At 54.5% G+C, this 15,171-nt stretch overlaps 6 protein-coding genes across 6 annotated transcripts; 2 read left to right on the top strand and 4 right to left on the bottom strand.

The window, feature by feature from the left end:
• Nucleotides 1–147: 147 nt before the first annotated feature.
• On the bottom strand, nucleotides 148–576 carry CLAFUR5_06166 (uncharacterized protein; the record flags this gene model as incomplete). The annotated part of the gene is made up of 1 exon (XM_047905314.1): nucleotides 148–576. The coding sequence occupies one exon, from the start codon at nucleotides 574–576 to the stop codon at nucleotides 148–150; it is 429 nt and encodes a 142-aa protein (XP_047762365.1).
• A 601-nt stretch (nucleotides 577–1,177) lies between these two features.
• On the bottom strand, nucleotides 1,178–2,173 carry CLAFUR5_06165 (uncharacterized protein; the record flags this gene model as incomplete). The annotated part of the gene is made up of 1 exon (XM_047905313.1): nucleotides 1,178–2,173. One exon carries the CDS (start codon nucleotides 2,171–2,173, stop codon nucleotides 1,178–1,180), a length of 996 nt encoding a protein of 331 aa, XP_047762366.1.
• A 1,132-nt stretch (nucleotides 2,174–3,305) lies between these two features.
• Nucleotides 3,306–3,745, top strand: CLAFUR5_06164 (uncharacterized protein; the record flags this gene model as incomplete). The annotated part of the gene is made up of 3 exons (XM_047905312.1): nucleotides 3,306–3,503; nucleotides 3,552–3,633; nucleotides 3,693–3,745. 3 exons carry the CDS (start codon nucleotides 3,306–3,308, stop codon nucleotides 3,743–3,745), a joined length of 333 nt encoding a protein of 110 aa, XP_047762499.1.
• A 974-nt stretch (nucleotides 3,746–4,719) lies between these two features.
• CLAFUR5_06163 (uncharacterized protein) lies at nucleotides 4,720–5,690 on the top strand (the record flags this gene model as incomplete). The annotated part of the gene is made up of 4 exons (XM_047905311.1): nucleotides 4,720–4,761; nucleotides 4,843–5,172; nucleotides 5,244–5,342; nucleotides 5,400–5,690. The coding sequence occupies 4 exons, from the start codon at nucleotides 4,720–4,722 to the stop codon at nucleotides 5,688–5,690; spliced, it is 762 nt and encodes a 253-aa protein (XP_047762367.1).
• A 191-nt stretch (nucleotides 5,691–5,881) lies between these two features.
• Nucleotides 5,882–7,179, bottom strand: CLAFUR5_06162 (Acetyltransferase pyiB; the record flags this gene model as incomplete). The annotated part of the gene is made up of 2 exons (XM_047905310.1): nucleotides 5,882–6,949; nucleotides 7,006–7,179. 2 exons carry the CDS (start codon nucleotides 7,177–7,179, stop codon nucleotides 5,882–5,884), a joined length of 1,242 nt encoding a protein of 413 aa, XP_047762368.1.
• Nucleotides 7,180–8,019: 840 nt separating this feature from the next.
• Nucleotides 8,020–15,055, bottom strand: CLAFUR5_06161 (Reducing polyketide synthase PKS2; the record flags this gene model as incomplete). Its single annotated transcript, XM_047905309.1, has 5 exons — nucleotides 8,020–9,195; nucleotides 9,253–13,988; nucleotides 14,055–14,233; nucleotides 14,306–14,690; nucleotides 14,761–15,055. 5 exons carry the CDS (start codon nucleotides 15,053–15,055, stop codon nucleotides 8,020–8,022), a joined length of 6,771 nt encoding a protein of 2,256 aa, XP_047762369.1.
• Between the last annotated feature and the right edge of the window lie 116 nt (nucleotides 15,056–15,171).

The raw sequence follows: 15,171 nt of genomic DNA, 5'->3' as shown, positions 1-15,171 counted from the left end.
TTGTATAGCCGAACAAGCCACTCGTCATGGCCATGAATGGAAAGGCAAGATGAGTGAATATTACTGTGAACAACTGTTATGCTCGACGCTCCAATTCCAGCAATACGACAAACTAAAAAGCACCACCCCCTCCATAAATCCCCCTCATCACACCTCCCCACCGCCGCCACCACCACCACCACCACCACCCCCACTCCCCCTCCCCCTCCCCCTCCACCAAAGCTCCCACCTCACCCTCGTATAAATCCACACACACCTCCCCACCAAAACCGGAAACCACAGCGCCTGCAACGCCACCCTCGCCCGCTCCGGATACTCGTCAAAATAATACCACGCCCCCAACGAATCAAAGTCATGCTGAAACCTATTCGTAATTCCTTCATCCCCGTGGTGATCAAAGTGATGGTCGATGTTCTCGCTATTCGTCACCTCGTCGCCGGTGCGGGAGTTTAAGAGGAGGATTGTGCGACGCCCGCGATTGTCGCGGGTTGTTTTGCCGGAGGGGCGTAGGTCGGAGAAGTTGTAGATGTTGGCGTTGGCTTCTTTGCGCGCGTGTTTTTCGATGTCGGGGGTCATGGCTGTGTTGTGGAGGTAGGGGGTTGGGTTGGATTGTGTTGTGGGTTGGTGGATGAGGTGAGGTGTGGATGTGGAGGACTTGGGGTGGAGGCTTGGCTGCGGTGATGGATGATGGAGCGTGGACAGCATGTATACTTGACCTTGACCTTGCTGGACTCCGCAGGTGCGATCGCGAGTCGTTGCGTACATGTGGTTGCTGCTGTGACTGCAGTGCATGTTATTCCGGCTTTGGCCGAAGATCTGCGAACTTTGTGGTTGGTATAGCGCAAACAGTCGAGGTATAAGCTCTGTCGCGACCCGATTCGAAGGGCAAAAGAGGAGTTGCGCCTGTTGTCATCTATCTCGTGCATGCCACTGCATGGTGGTCTTGAGGGAGATTCTCATCTAGGCGTAATGTGGTGGTGAGCTTGGATGTCAATGAGAAAACTGGTGCTTGCTACACTGTTGATCATCGTCTTCGAGCGACATTTCTGAACTGCTCGTAATGTACAGATACTACACAGTAGCGTGTTTTGTCGTCAATGCCTTCTTTTTTGAGACTTTGCCATACTGCATGTGGCCCAAGAATGGCGCTTTAACCTTCATGCTAATCCCAAGATCTTTATGGCTGACCACTGAGCTCTGGCGCCTTCAACTCAGCTGCTGTAAGGCGCTGCACGAACGCCGGGCTCTGCTTCGAGAGAATCTCTGTGATGCTTCTGGGCTCGCCAAATTTGATCTTGCCTTCCGAGATCTCGGCATCGCTCAGTTTGCCAAGTCGCTGTAATTCACGCATGGTATATGCCGTAACCGTGGCGAGATCAGCAACATCGACGCCCTCGTCGGCCTTGAACACATTCCGCCAAATGGCTGTCGCCATGACTGTGTCGCTCTCCTTCGCAAGAGCTTCATCGTAACTCAATTGGCATCCTCTCCACTGCAGCCATAGATCCTTCAGGTTCTTGTTTCTGACGCCTCTTGCTGACATTCCATGCCACGTCGCCATGCGATCTTCTGCGGCGTAGAAGAAGTGGTCCAGCAGGTTTTGCTCCCAGCTCCTGACGTAGTCTTTGGGAAAGCATCGTATCCTGACGGTGATCATCCACATGTGTAGATACAAGACTTGTGCCCAGCTGTTGAAGGTGGCTTCCAGGCCCAGTCCTCCTTTCGCCTTGCTCTCCAACCACCATCCAGATCCTTCACCAAGATGATCACCAGCTGCGTTCATCGGCGGCACTCGATCTTCCATCTTCTCGGCAAGTGCGGACGGAATGGTATATGAGCATTGCCTGCTGCATTCCCGAAAGAGGTCTTCGGTGCCTCCATACGCAACATACGGCTCGGTGGTAGATCGAGATGTTTTGCGGAGAGTTTCAGCGAGGTTCTGGAAGCCGGGAGGAGGGACATTGGTGTCCTGCGGACCTGGTGGTGTCGTCTGGCTGAAGGGCGATTCTGCAGGAGGAGGAGGCCGGCGGGCTTGCGTTGGTACTTCTTGAGCACGAAGGCGACGTGATGTTGTGAGGGATCGCGCTGTTTGGACGCTCCTGCTTTGTGGTCGAGGACGAGCTTGCTGGCGCATTGCCCGCAGGCAGCTCGAGCAGACGGTGTTGGCTGGCATTGTGGATGGTGTTCGATGGACTGGCAATGCCAGGATCGCTGCCACTGCATGTGCTTCAATGTCGTGGTCAAAATTGATGATCTCATCACGATTCTGCCACAAAGTTCCAGTTCAGCACAGCCGGCACTCTTTGCCGCTACTTACTGTAGGCTGAGCTAGCCGTGCACTGCCGTGCTAGCGCTCCGGCCACATGCCTCTGAGATGAGTAACCATGAGTTCGACGTGAATCCTTGGTGAATGTTCACTCCACGTCATCAATCATGATCAACAAAGAGCATGCGCGACGTACCGCTGTCATCGTTGAATGGTAAAGTCCACCGTCAGAGTGATCACTCACATTTCGAAGCTACGCTCTCCGATCTTCCTACTAGCCTCGGCAGCTTGCGTCGACCAACACACAACCGCTAGCCTACCACTCTTTGCAGCCACTCACGCCGCTTGACCATCAGCTGCTCGGGAGCATCTCAAAAGCTCCTTTCATGGTGAAGCCTCCACGCGTCTTCGCTACAGTATGCCTCTTCCTGGACTCCATGGGTGCGTTTCAGGTTGAATGCAAACTTTGTGACATCCATTAGCATACCGTCTGTCGCGACCTCTGACCTCCGTCGACATGGCTCGTCACTCCCGCCCAAAGATGACAGGATTGAGGTGTACAACGGCTGCCAGTCGATCGGACGCGTGGACAACACCCCGAGCATCAAACGTCACTCAGCCACATGGACAATCGACCAGCCAGCAGCGCAGACGTTCATAGCTCACGACACCTCGATATGCAGTCCCGTCCAGACATTTGACACATGCCACATTCTTATGGCTAGCACAAATCTAAAGATGCCAGAGTTTGACCAAGACCGGATTACCTGTCGCCAGCTTGACGTTGTAGAGCACTGGACGATGCCACAGATCGACGTGGACCGCGCCCTTTGGCGACGACGATACTGAAGATGTCTTGCAAGCATCAGCAGAGGCTGCGTGCAGGGAAGTACGACACTTGCCACTGGCTCCATTAGATTGGACACAGCAAGAACATCGCCACTTCCTCGGGCATGGCTGCTGAAAGGAGCGTAGGACTGCCGCGACCAAGCCTTCGTAAGAGCATCACGCGGGATGCACATGCCGTCAACAACACAGCATGTCATCTTCGACCAGCGAAGGAGAGCCCTCGGGCCATGGTGTTGACGTTGACGGCCAGATCACATACTCCAATATGTGGCTCATCCCTGCCGCATGTCTCATCATGCTGACAATGGCCCTTGTTGGTGATGCCGAAGTGTGGATGGATACAGGAACGCCTATTGATGTGGTCGGCTTGCACATAAGCAACGAAGAGGTGTGTAAGACCCTGGGAGCATCGGCCATCTCAGCTGATGTAACACAGAGAAGACGCAAGCCAGACATGAAGACAGCAAGCGAGCAGCAGTCCATGGTGGAAACACCGAACGGACACGAAGACAGCGCAGGTGTGAAAAGTTCGATAAAGGACTGAATGCAGCTGACCCTTGCTGACGACGTCTTCCAGCAACCGAAGTGGCAGCAGCAGTCGACACGCCGACACCATGCACCACGGCTTGAGAGGTCGAGCACGAAGCTTGACCTTCCGGTAAGAGCTTGGACTGACTTCGTCCTGTGCCTGTCGAAGCAGCGAGGCCCATCGATATGTGAAGATATGCACTTCCACCGCGTTACAAGCGCACATGCACGCATCGCTTCTCGCAACCGAATGAGGCGGACGTTGTTGGTCGTGTTCATGGACGAGCTCGGAGTTGGCGGTAGCCTGTAGGGCGACGCTTGGCACGCCCTGGCTGCATGGAGAGCTGCAGAGTCGTGCAGGCCGCGAATGAGTGGTCGAGCGGCTGGTATGTGTGAGATGCGTGTGTTGCTTGACAACCATTGTCACGTAATCTTTTGGCAAGACCGGCATGTGCGAAAAAGCCTTGGATATCCCCACCACCAAGATCTTCCAACGTTTTCGAAGGATCGTCCCGTCGCCTACCCTTTTCCATAGAGCCGGCCAAAAAGCATCTTTCATCTTGATCCTTCAATCGATGTACTGCGCACAATCACGATGCAGGACGCTCGGCCTGCTATGCTGCTCATGACAGCACGAGCTGAGCAGTCGTGCGAATAAAACAACTCGAATGCTGCGAGATGCGCGATAGACAACCGCGCCAAATCAAAGACCTGCTCCAACGGCATGGAACGACTCGAGCCTCAAGATACTGCTTCTGCATCGACCTGAAGCAGACTCAACCGAGCTCGATGGGGAGTTCGCGACGCCAACGCACTACCGAGTGCGCAACCGTATCAGATAGCACGACCAATCCGTTTGTGGGTAGCGCGGACGCACCAAATAGGATAACATTTGGCAGATCTTGATCGCAGCCAACAACCGATGTGCCATGAAAAGCATAACTCTGTGCTACCGCACCTCACTCAACAATCTGTGCCTACCGATTGGGGCGATAGAGGTGCATTCGAAGTCAGTCTCCTGCTTCCGTTCGGCGTCTTCGACTTAGCATATTTCTCTTACACCATTCACACCAGCCATGAAGACGTTGTGTCTCCACGGCGCGTACGGCAGCGCTGCAGTAAGTCGGATCTGGCTCGATGACGTGCATATGCACACGCAACCTCTCCCTCGCCAACTCTGAGCTCATAACTCTTTGCAGAACTTCAGGGTGCAGTTGGGCCCCTTTATCGACAGCATAGAAAACCCCGGCAACGTGGACTTCAAGTGCATCGACGGCGGCCACGTGGCCACGCCGCCCAAGGGCTTCGAGGCCTACTTTGGCGCCCCTCCCCTGTTCCGCTTCATCAACTTTGACGGCATCGAGGGCCTTGACGACATGCTCGTGAAGATCCGCCATGTACCCGAGGGCATGAGCGCAGAGGACACGATGCGTAACCTGATTGGCGATAAGGATGTCTTTAGCGGTCCGGCTGTCAAGTCGACGATGGACAGGCTATGTGAGATGTTAGACGAGGATCACGAGATTGAAGTACATGATTGGCCTCGATCCTGTTTTTGATACGAGACACAGCGGCTGCTGACGGTGAATATTGGGTGTAGGGAATCCTTGGCTATTCCGAAGGAGCCACGGCGGCTGCCACGCTCATTCTTGAGGAACGTCGCCGATTCGAAGAGGAGGGTCGACCTCGTCGCATCAAGGCACGTCTACCCTGAGAAGAACTATCTCCAACAAGTACGCTGACAGCCAAACCTTAGTACGCCGTATTCTTCGCCGGATGGCCACCCGTCGCTCTCAAGGGCGACAAGGTGCAGTGCCTCCTGGCCGACGAGTGTGAGGACATCATTGATGTTCCTACCTGTCACATAGTCGGCTGCAAGGACCCGTACATTGGCGGCGCCATGGCGCTGTATAGTATGTGCAACGAGGATACGGCCATTTTGTTTGACCACGGCAAGGGCCACACAATGCCGCGCGACGCCATCACCATCAAGGAGCTGTCGGCGGCTGTAGAGCAGACATTTGCACGGCGGGAGGCGGCGGTTTGAGCTGTAGATGCAGCAGTCCTTAGGTCATGTGTTCCAATTACATGATTCTGTCTAGTCATTGGTGTCCTAAACAGCTACCTTGGATACGCTTCTGTCTCTGAAATCGAGATGTATCACCAAAACCTTCCTTGCGCGTGAAGTCATACTATCTCGCTTTTCAATTGTTGGCAAATAAACTCCCACGTCTTGCATTAAAATGTTCCCAGCATCTGGATCCTGCCGCAATGGTCCTTGCCGAGGACACAGGGATCACTTGTAAAGATGGTTGCTTGGTTGAGAGACAGCGTGAAATAATCGACAATCGTACCCGCTGGATTCTGGCGTGTTCCCACCCCTATACCCGGGTCGTCACTCGGGATTACGGCGGAAGAGAAGTCGATGTTGTGGAAAAAGTCAAGTCTGATGAGGTTATTGACCTTTAGAAATGCAGCTCTTGGGCTGCCAAACATGAGCTTGAGGTCGCCTGTGGCTTTGGTGTGGTCCCGTTGCATGCGAATATAGGCGAGCGTCTGCGATTTTGTGCATTGCTCCGTGACCTGCTGCCGGTGGGCGAGGGCTGTGATTCCCAAAGGCGCAGTGGTGTGGCCCGGTGCAATGGGAACATAAGCTAACTGTAGCAGATTATGGATGTATTCGCCGCTTGTTTCCCGCAAGGTATCAAGCGTGAATCGGAGGTTAATAACGCTGGCGATGGTGACGGGGCGTGGCCTGGGCTGTGAGGCTGCTACCATCCGCGCTGCCCATGCAGCGAGAACGTCGGCTTCGCTGATGAAGAGCTCTTTTCCGCCTTGCATTTTAAGATCGCTGCGTGCTTGGACACAGAGCCGACTCACCTCGTCTTGGGGCAGGATAACAACTCGCCGCTCATAGCCTGGATCCCGCAATGTCATCCAGATCGCACGAATCAGCAACACAATAGACCCCAGTAATCCAATGCTCAACTTGTCGAGAACTGACTCTTCAGCCTGCCCAGTATCTCGCACGAGCAACTCCTCGAGGGTATCATCTCGGGCTCCAACCAATGGAAGCACATCCCCTGTTCTGTTGTTTAGAACCAGTGACCAGTTGCGCAGCCGAATGTCGACAAAGTCTCGCAGGCCGGAGCATTGCCGCACTCCACTGTGATGTCCCGGCGGAGGTAGCCACTTCCCCAGAGCATGTGTGTCGACACTCGCGGCAAATACTTGGTGCGAGTAGGTAATGGCTGGCGCTTCGGATGTAAAGTGTCGTGGGACGTGAATCTCAAGCTTGCCGTTTTCCTGACGCGATAGCGTTAGCTGTGCAATGCGTGAAAAGGCGTACTGAGACGTCTTGCATTGAGTCGGAAGCGTCCGCTGAGCTTCCGCCAGTCGCCAATTTTGAGCAATGCTAAAAGTGAGTCTACTAGCTGTTGGCCGTCTGGGATGTCGTTGAATCGAAACATGTACGACATGAGTATCTTGCGATAATTTTGGGCATTGTCCAGAACGTGAGCAGGGTAGATATCCATGTTTGCTCAGTCAATGGAGTGATTGTGCAAATGGTGCTCGTTACACGCAGGTCGACCATAAGGTCGCCCCCAAGATGATGGTTCTTATGTTTTCCTCATCTATACCACCGAGGGCACCTGCATGTGCTTTTCGCTTAAAGCTGCGCTCTCGCTTATTTTGCCGGTACCCTTGTACATCGCGGAGCGCTCTGTGCCATGAGTGGCTAGACTTCAGAGCTTGTCTCATTAGCTTAGGGAGATTAGCCGGGGTTCTTCGGCAAGCGGAGGCTCCACCTGCACCACCTCTTCCGAAAACGGCAAAAGCATGTCTAGCCGCAAGACCACATCATTCTTGTCTTATTATTGCGATGCCAACATTGCTGGTAAGAAACTGTAGCGACTGGAACATGGACATATTCTTCAGTCTTTTCGCTCAGCGCCGGCGGTTGCCCGTGTTGCAAGAGATCGGCCACGATAACGTGTACCCGATGCCCCTACTGCTACTACTGTCATATCATGAGTAACCGCTTGGGTTGCGGTCCTGATTGCATATACCTGCTTGGCGAAGACTACAGTGATAACCTCTGGGTTACCGCGGCGCTCCCCCGTGAGGCTTGGGCGAAAGTAGCCCAGGCTTTGAAGGAGTATAGTTAATGTTACTTAATTAGCATCAGGCGGAAAGGGATTCAACAACAACCTACACCATTCTCGGGTGTTTTCGATACCAGTCGAGTCCCATACTGAGGGACAGCATTTGAGACGTCCGAAGTGCCGAGATGCGCTGATGACATTGTCCCTCGTCTGGACCGTCGACGCAAGGCCCGTTCAAAAGCAGTAAACGAAACGGAGACGCCCCTATGTTTACTCCTGAACTTTGGACCACGGTCCATGGAGTCTCGTCTTCCTCAGCACCAGGGCAGCCAAGTCAGCCAGACCACCACTGGTCAACAGCTCCAGCACCTGCAAGTGAGCCTGCAGCTCTTTGTCGATCCAGTTCCGCAGCTCAATTGCGTTGAGGGAGTCTAAGCCGAAGGCGGTGATGGACGTCGTCGCTTTCTGCATCTCCATGACTTCCTGAGGTAGCATCAAGATAGCGCCGAGCTTATCTCGCAGACCGATGGTGGCAATCTCGACTGCCTCGTCTGAGCTGGCAGCACGCCTCAATTGTTGTCCAATAGAAAGGGTCGCCGAAGACGCAGAGGAATTGGCGTCAGCCAGCTCAGCCAAAGCAGCAGTACGGAGTTGAGAGAATCGACCATCGGAAGCGTAGAAAGGCAGCGAAGACGGGTTCTCGAAGCTGAGGCCAGTGATGCACTGGTCCTGGCAAATGGTCCCGACCTTGCCGTTGATGGCAGACTCGATCAGGGCTAGAACCTCGGCCTCGTCCATGGCATTGCCAGATAGGCTTCTCAGAACTTGAGACTGACGGGCAGAGTTCTCGGCCAGGTAGCCGACGCCTTCAACGGCGGTTAGATCCAATGATGTTGAAGCGAGGCCCTTGCGTCGACGGAAATGGGTCAAGGCATCGAGAAATGTGTTTGCAGCGGCGTACGCAGCTTGTCCTCTGTTACCCACGATACCAGCAACGGATGATAGGACGACGAAAAAATCGAGGTTGCTGCTCTCGAGGGCGTGGTGGAAGTTCCAAGCACCAGCGACCTTGGATCGGACCACGCTTTCATACTCGTCAAACTTCATCTTCTCAAAGAGTACATCCTTGAGAACCATGGCCGCGTGAATGACGCCTTTGATGGGAGGTAGATTCTTTTCCAGTTCGGCCATCAACGTCGAGACGCTTGCCTGATCGCCTACATCGCACGGCTTGACGAGAATGGAAGCTCCCAATGTGGCACTCTGTTGGCTCAGAGCATCGAGTTCGTCTGTCATCTTGCCGCTTCGGGAAAGCAGCACAATAATACGAGCTCCACGTTGTACCAGTCTCTTAGTCATCGAACGACCCAGGCCACCGGTTCCTCCGATGATGATGTAGGTTGCGTCGCTTCTGAGGAGGTTTGCTGGAGGAGCTGGATGCGTGACCTATGATCTTGTTAGTCGGCGTTCTGTGTAAGTGCGCAATGGCAAGATGTTACTTGCCTTCACTTGCTCATTGACCTGGTGGCTTACAACCACCTTCCCACTGGTCTTGCCACTCTGCAGCATTCGTAGAGCGGACTCAAGCTCGGAGATACCGACCGTGGTAATAGGACCAATAGGAGCTACATTCTTCTTGGCCAACAAGTCCATGACGGCAGTCAGAACGCGAGCCATGATCTTGGGGCGTTCGGCAGCGACAAGAGTCAGATCGACGGAGCTAAAGGTGCAGTTGTACTCAAACTTGGACATTTCCAGCCTCGTGTTGGAAGTGATGTCTCGCTTGCCAATCTCAATGAAGCGACCGAATGGGGCGATACACTCCCACGTTTCGCGGAGCAGATCACCGGCTAGGGAGTTGATTACGACATCTACCCCCTTGCCACCGGTGGCCTCCCGCACAGCCGGTCCAAATGAAGTATCACGGCTGTAGAAGATGTGGCTCTCCGGGATGTTGTATGTCTCCATAATATGCTTCTTCTTGTCAAGGCTGCCCACTGTGGCGAAGATCTCGGCACCGAGCATCTGGGCCAGCTGAATGGCGGCCTGCCCAACACCACCAGAGGCAGCGTGGATGAGAATCTTGTCACCGGGCTCAGTCCGAGCGAGAACGACAATGCCGTAGTAGGCCGTGCAGTAAACAACGGGGATAGAGGCCGCAGTTTCGAACGTCATGTCTTCAGGAATGACGGCTGCGCTCGTGGCAGCGCAGTGCGTGTAAGTACCATACGCCCCCAGAGACGTAGCACAGACACGATCGCCGACCTTTAAAGTGGTCACGTCAGCCGCGACACGACTGACTATTCCACTGCATTCAACCCCCAAGTAAGAGCTGGCTAGTTGTCCCATGGCAATGACCACATCCTTGAAGTTCATGCCAGTCGACTTAACCATAATCTCAATCTCGCCCTCGGCCAGCGACCGCTCAACCTCGTCCTTCCAGTAGAGAGAATCAAGAGCGCCAGGAGTGCCAACAACGACCTTCAGGCGTCGTCCATCCTGGTGGAAGTCTTGCGGGTATGTAGTGGTAGATTGCGTGCCGCGAAAGACGGTGAGATTCATATCTTCCTGCTCAACCACGCGAGGTACGTACAGCTCGCCTGATTCCTCGGCGAACTCGTAGTGAACGGGATAATCGTCTTCGGGCGTGGCAACGGACACCGCGATAGCCTGGAGGATAAGCCCCGCGCTCTCGAATGGTGCAAGCTGAGAGTTGGGATCCAGGTCGAGGTATGCCGCCGCCTTGTTAGCCTCAGAACGAACTGTGCGAAGGAGCCCCTGGCAGATGCTGTTCTTGGGATTCTCTGCGAAGCGGTAAGCGCCGCGGGTTACCCACAGCGTGGATCTGGAGTTGAGTAGCAGGGTCTGAACTCTCTCAAAAGTCTCGGCCGTCATGTCGTAAAGAAGGGGAGTATCCAGCTCAGCCAGGCAGACGTATCGTGTGGACGAAGAGACGTCGAGCTTTGACAGAGGCACGATGCTGGCGACCCTACCGGTACGAAGCTCGATGAGCTTCAGTAGGGCTGACACTATGGGGGTTGAGTGCTCGGAATCGGCAATCAGTGTGATTTCGTCCTCGAGGATGTTCTTGACGGCGTCGACAGGAGCAAAATGCCCAGTGGTCCCGTTTTCGAGGCCATTCTCGACTTCACCAGTTCCGTTTGCGTGACCGTTGGTACCATGTTCGCCGTTGCTGTGCCCATTGGTACCACTAGTATGGCCATAGCCATTGGGTTGCTGGCGGACATCATTAATGTCCTGCCCGTGGTCATTCTCGTAAACTACACCATTCTCCTTCGACTTGGTAGCCGGACAGCCGCGCAGCGGCTCCCACCTGACAGTGAAGCAAAGTTTGCGGGCCTTTTCGCTCTCAACGTCCTCGTTCTTCACAGGAGTCATCTTAAAGCCAGCAAACTTGACCACAGGCTCCTGTTCGTCACCCTGCCAGGCGTCAATATCAAAGTCAACGGGACCGGCGCTGGCAAGATCTGGCTTGCCATGAGCCACAACCTGGACGTGCTGACCGGCTACCCTTGAAAGGGTGTTACTAATGTCGACCTCACGGATGAACGAGGGCATGAAGAGAGAGGGCATTACGCCGCGTCCAGCACCCAGAATGGGAAATGTAAGCTGGAAGAAGAGATCCAGAAACGCTGTGGGTAGGACATAAGGGGTCTCGTACTGGTGAGGCATGCAGGAGGCGGTGTCAGGAATCGTGATGGTACTCATGGAGTAATTCCCAGCAATCTGCAGGCCACTGCCAGGCTGCATCGTGAAAGTAGAGCGGTAGCCAGCGCCGCGTTCCTCCAGCTCCGAATAGAAGCTGTCTAGAGAAATATCATCGGCTTCAGACGCGTTCTGAACGATCTTGCGACGCTTGGCTGCGCCTCGAAGCTGGCTGTCCCATACTGGGTTGGAGACTTCGGGCTTCTTGATCGACACGAGGCCACGGCAATGTTCTAGCCAGCCACGTCCAGTCGCGTACGACGAGATGCGGAACTCATCCCAGGTAGTGGAGTAGGATTTAGTTCCCTCGGCGTACGATCGCAGAGTGACGAGCGTCTCGTAATGAGCCCCGTCATCTAGGATGAATGCCTTGGACGCTTGGATGTCACGGAGCTTGAAGCCACCGATTTGATCTTCGGAGATGCCGCGAAGGAGCGCACACTGGAAAGACGCCTCGACCGCGATGGAAAGATATCCCGCCAGAGGAAAGGTAGAAAGGGACTGCATCTTGTGGTCCTTAAGCCATGGAATGTCGTTCGTGCTGATGGTATTGCGCCAAGTCGGCTCTGTGTTGTTGGAATTGTCGTCTAGCACACCCAGCAAGTCATGTCGAGCAAAGGGTTTCTGACGATGTTGCTTAGCCACGCGGGACTCGAACCAGTACTTGTGATCGGACCACGGGTAGGGAGACAAGTCGCTAACAACGGCAGGCTTCTGCGCACCGGCATAGGACTGGTTGACGGCATTGAAGTCAATGGTATGGCCTTGCAAGAACATATTCCCGGCCAACTTGAGCATGTTGGTGGTGGCGTGTTGGCTGCGGACCAGTGAAGGGAAGTACTTGACCTCAGTGGCCGCTTTCTGGCTGATGCTCTTCAGTATTTGCTTGATAGGGCCTTCGAGAGCGGCATGAGGACCAATCTCGACAATAATGTCGGGCTTGGCATCGCTGTACATCTCTTGTAGAGCAGAAGAGAAGAGGACCGGCTTGGTCAGGTTGTCGATCCAGTACGATGCACCCAGCATTACCGTGTTTTCCAGCTTCCTACCTAGCAGAGATGAATAGAACTTGACGCAGCCAGTTGCTTCGGACTGAACGTCCTTGATGGCCGCCATATAGTCGGCGGCCACGACCTGCATGTGAGCAGAGTGGTATGCAACGTCGACGCGTAGCTTGCGGTTGAAGACGCTGCGGCTCTCGAGCTCGGCAGCCAGCCTGTCGATAGAGTGCTCATCGCCTGAGACGGTGATTGAGTTGGGTGAGTTTTCGCATGCGACGTTGATGTTCGGGAGGCCGAGGGACTTGATGATGGCCTTGACCTCGTAGGGTCCAGCACCAACAGCAAGCATAGCGCCTCGAAGATCGGAATTTTTGACCTTCATGTCGGAGCTGACCTGGCCACGGTGATAGGCGACGGCCATTGCCTCCTCGAGAGTGATGGCACCGGTAGAATAGGCCGCAGCAATCTCACCACTCGAGTGGCCCATGACCATAGACGGCTCGATGCCCCAGGAAGACAGCAGAGCCACCAGTCCAAGCTGGACAGCAGTGCAGATGGGCTGTGAGATGTGCGCCTTGCTTACATTGGACCGATCGGCAGACTTGCACAGCTCGTCGAGCAGATTGAAGTCGGCGCCGATGCCAGTGAGGTACTTGGAAGCGGTCTCAATAGCGGTGGCAAATATCGGGTGAGTTTCGAGCAACTCACAGCCCATCCGCGGCCACTGGGCACCCTGTCCAGTAAAAACAAAGGCCAAGCTGGGTCTAATAGAGATCCGAGAGGGTATTGCATCGATGCCGTTTAAGGAAGTAGCAAGCTCGTCGCAAGAAGAAGCCGCCAGGGCAACTCGCCAGGCGAGATGGGATCGCCTCTCACCCAGGGTGTACGCAATGTCTTTGATTAGGCGCTTCTGGAAGACTTCAGGGTGCTGTTCGATGAAGATGCCGAGCTGCGCGGCTACACGCTTGGCTGCGCCTTCGTCGTGCGCAGAAAGGACGAACAGTCTCGGTTTGTCCAGCTCCGTCTTGGTATCCTGGACGAAGTCTGCGTAGGCACTTGGCCGCGCCTTGAGAATTGCGTGGGCGTTGGAACCACCAAAGCCAAAGTTATTGATGCTGACGTACTTTTTGTTTTTGGGCCACGGGCGAAGACTGGTAGGAATCTTGATGTTCCACTCGTCGAGCGGGATGGCCGGATTGGGCTTCTCGTAATTGACGTTGGGCAGGATGAAACCCTTTTCTAGCATCAGCGTCGCCTTGATGATCGAGATGATGCCGCTGGCGTTTTCCAAATGGCCCACGTTGGTCTTGACGGAGCCCATGTACAATGGCGATCTCTTTGTACGGCCGTTACCGAAGACTCTCTTTATGGCTCCGGCTTCAATGGGGTCCCCAATTCTTGTTCCTGTGCCATGCGCCTCAACGAAGCCCACATCGTCGGTAGAGATATTGGCTCGTGCGTAGACGTCTCGAATGAGGCGTTCTTGAGCCTCACCGCTAGGCGTAGAGATACCTACGGATCGAGTCAGTCGGGCATGCTTGTGGCGTAAGTGATGAGCGGTAGAGGTTCTTCACTCACCAACTGTCTTGCCATCTTGATTTGTACCTGTGTTGACGATGATGGATCGAATATTGTCATTATCCTCAAGAGCCTTCTCGAGCGGCTTGAGAATGACACAGCCCGCGCCCTCGCCTCTGGCGTAGCCCGACTTGGCGCGGTGGTCAAAAGCATATGTGCGTCCGTGATCGGAAAATATCCTACATAACTTTAGTACCATTCAATTACGTGCCTTGGTTGTGTGCACGCGTATATGTCAAGAGAGAACTCACCCGAGCATGGACATAGAAATCATGTCATCTGGGTTTAAATGCAAACTGCAACCCGCGACGAGGGCAGAGTCGGACTCTCCCGAGCGGATGCTCTGGACCGCTAAATGAAGGGCGTACAAACTCGAAGAGCATGCTGTATCAATAGAGAAGCTAGGCCCTGAAAGATTAAAGTAGTAGGAAATACGGCCGGCTTGAATAGACTGGTGGTTACCCGTGGCATCGAACATGGGCACCTGACTCAGATCCTTGAGGGTGCCCATACGGTAGCCCGAGGATGCGGCGCCAACGAAGACGCCCATGTTGGAACCCGAGAGAGACTCTTTGGCAAGTCCCGCATTTTCGAGAGCCTCATAAGAGCACTCCAGTAGCTGTCTTTGCTGGGGGTCTGTCGCAATCGCATCAGCGGCATTCGCAAAAGACCCACCGAGACTGTAGATGCCCGCAGAGTAGCTCACCCATTGCCAAAGCTTCTTGCTCTGTTATCTGAAAGAACGGAGCATCGAACTCGGAGAAGTCTTTGTCCATGAAATAGCCCCCCTTTTGATTAAAACAGCCCTTCTTCTGCGGGTTGGGATGGTAGTAGGCGTCGCTCGAAAACCTTTCATTTGGTATGGTGCGCCATCCGTCGCGCGACCGCGAGAGCAGTGTCCAAAAGTCATCGAGCGTCGACACGCCGCCAGCCAGACGGCACGACATGCCCACAACGGCAACGTCACCGCTACGGGGCGGCGACGAACCCCGTGTGGACATGGCTATCGAATACGGCGATGGTCTCGGGGATCGTGGATGTGTGCAGCCAGGCGGAGGTCAAGCAGGGAGGAAGGAACCAAGAAGAGCAAACTCAAGACAAGCGCGCCGGGTGCTTT

Source organism: Fulvia fulva, chromosome 5 (assembly GCF_020509005.1).
Source record: "Fulvia fulva chromosome 5, complete sequence".
NCBI lineage: Eukaryota > Fungi > Ascomycota > Dothideomycetes > Mycosphaerellales > Mycosphaerellaceae > Fulvia > Fulvia fulva.
The sequence above is the reverse complement of the archived record's forward strand: the minus strand, read 5'-3'. Positions and strand labels throughout refer to the sequence as shown.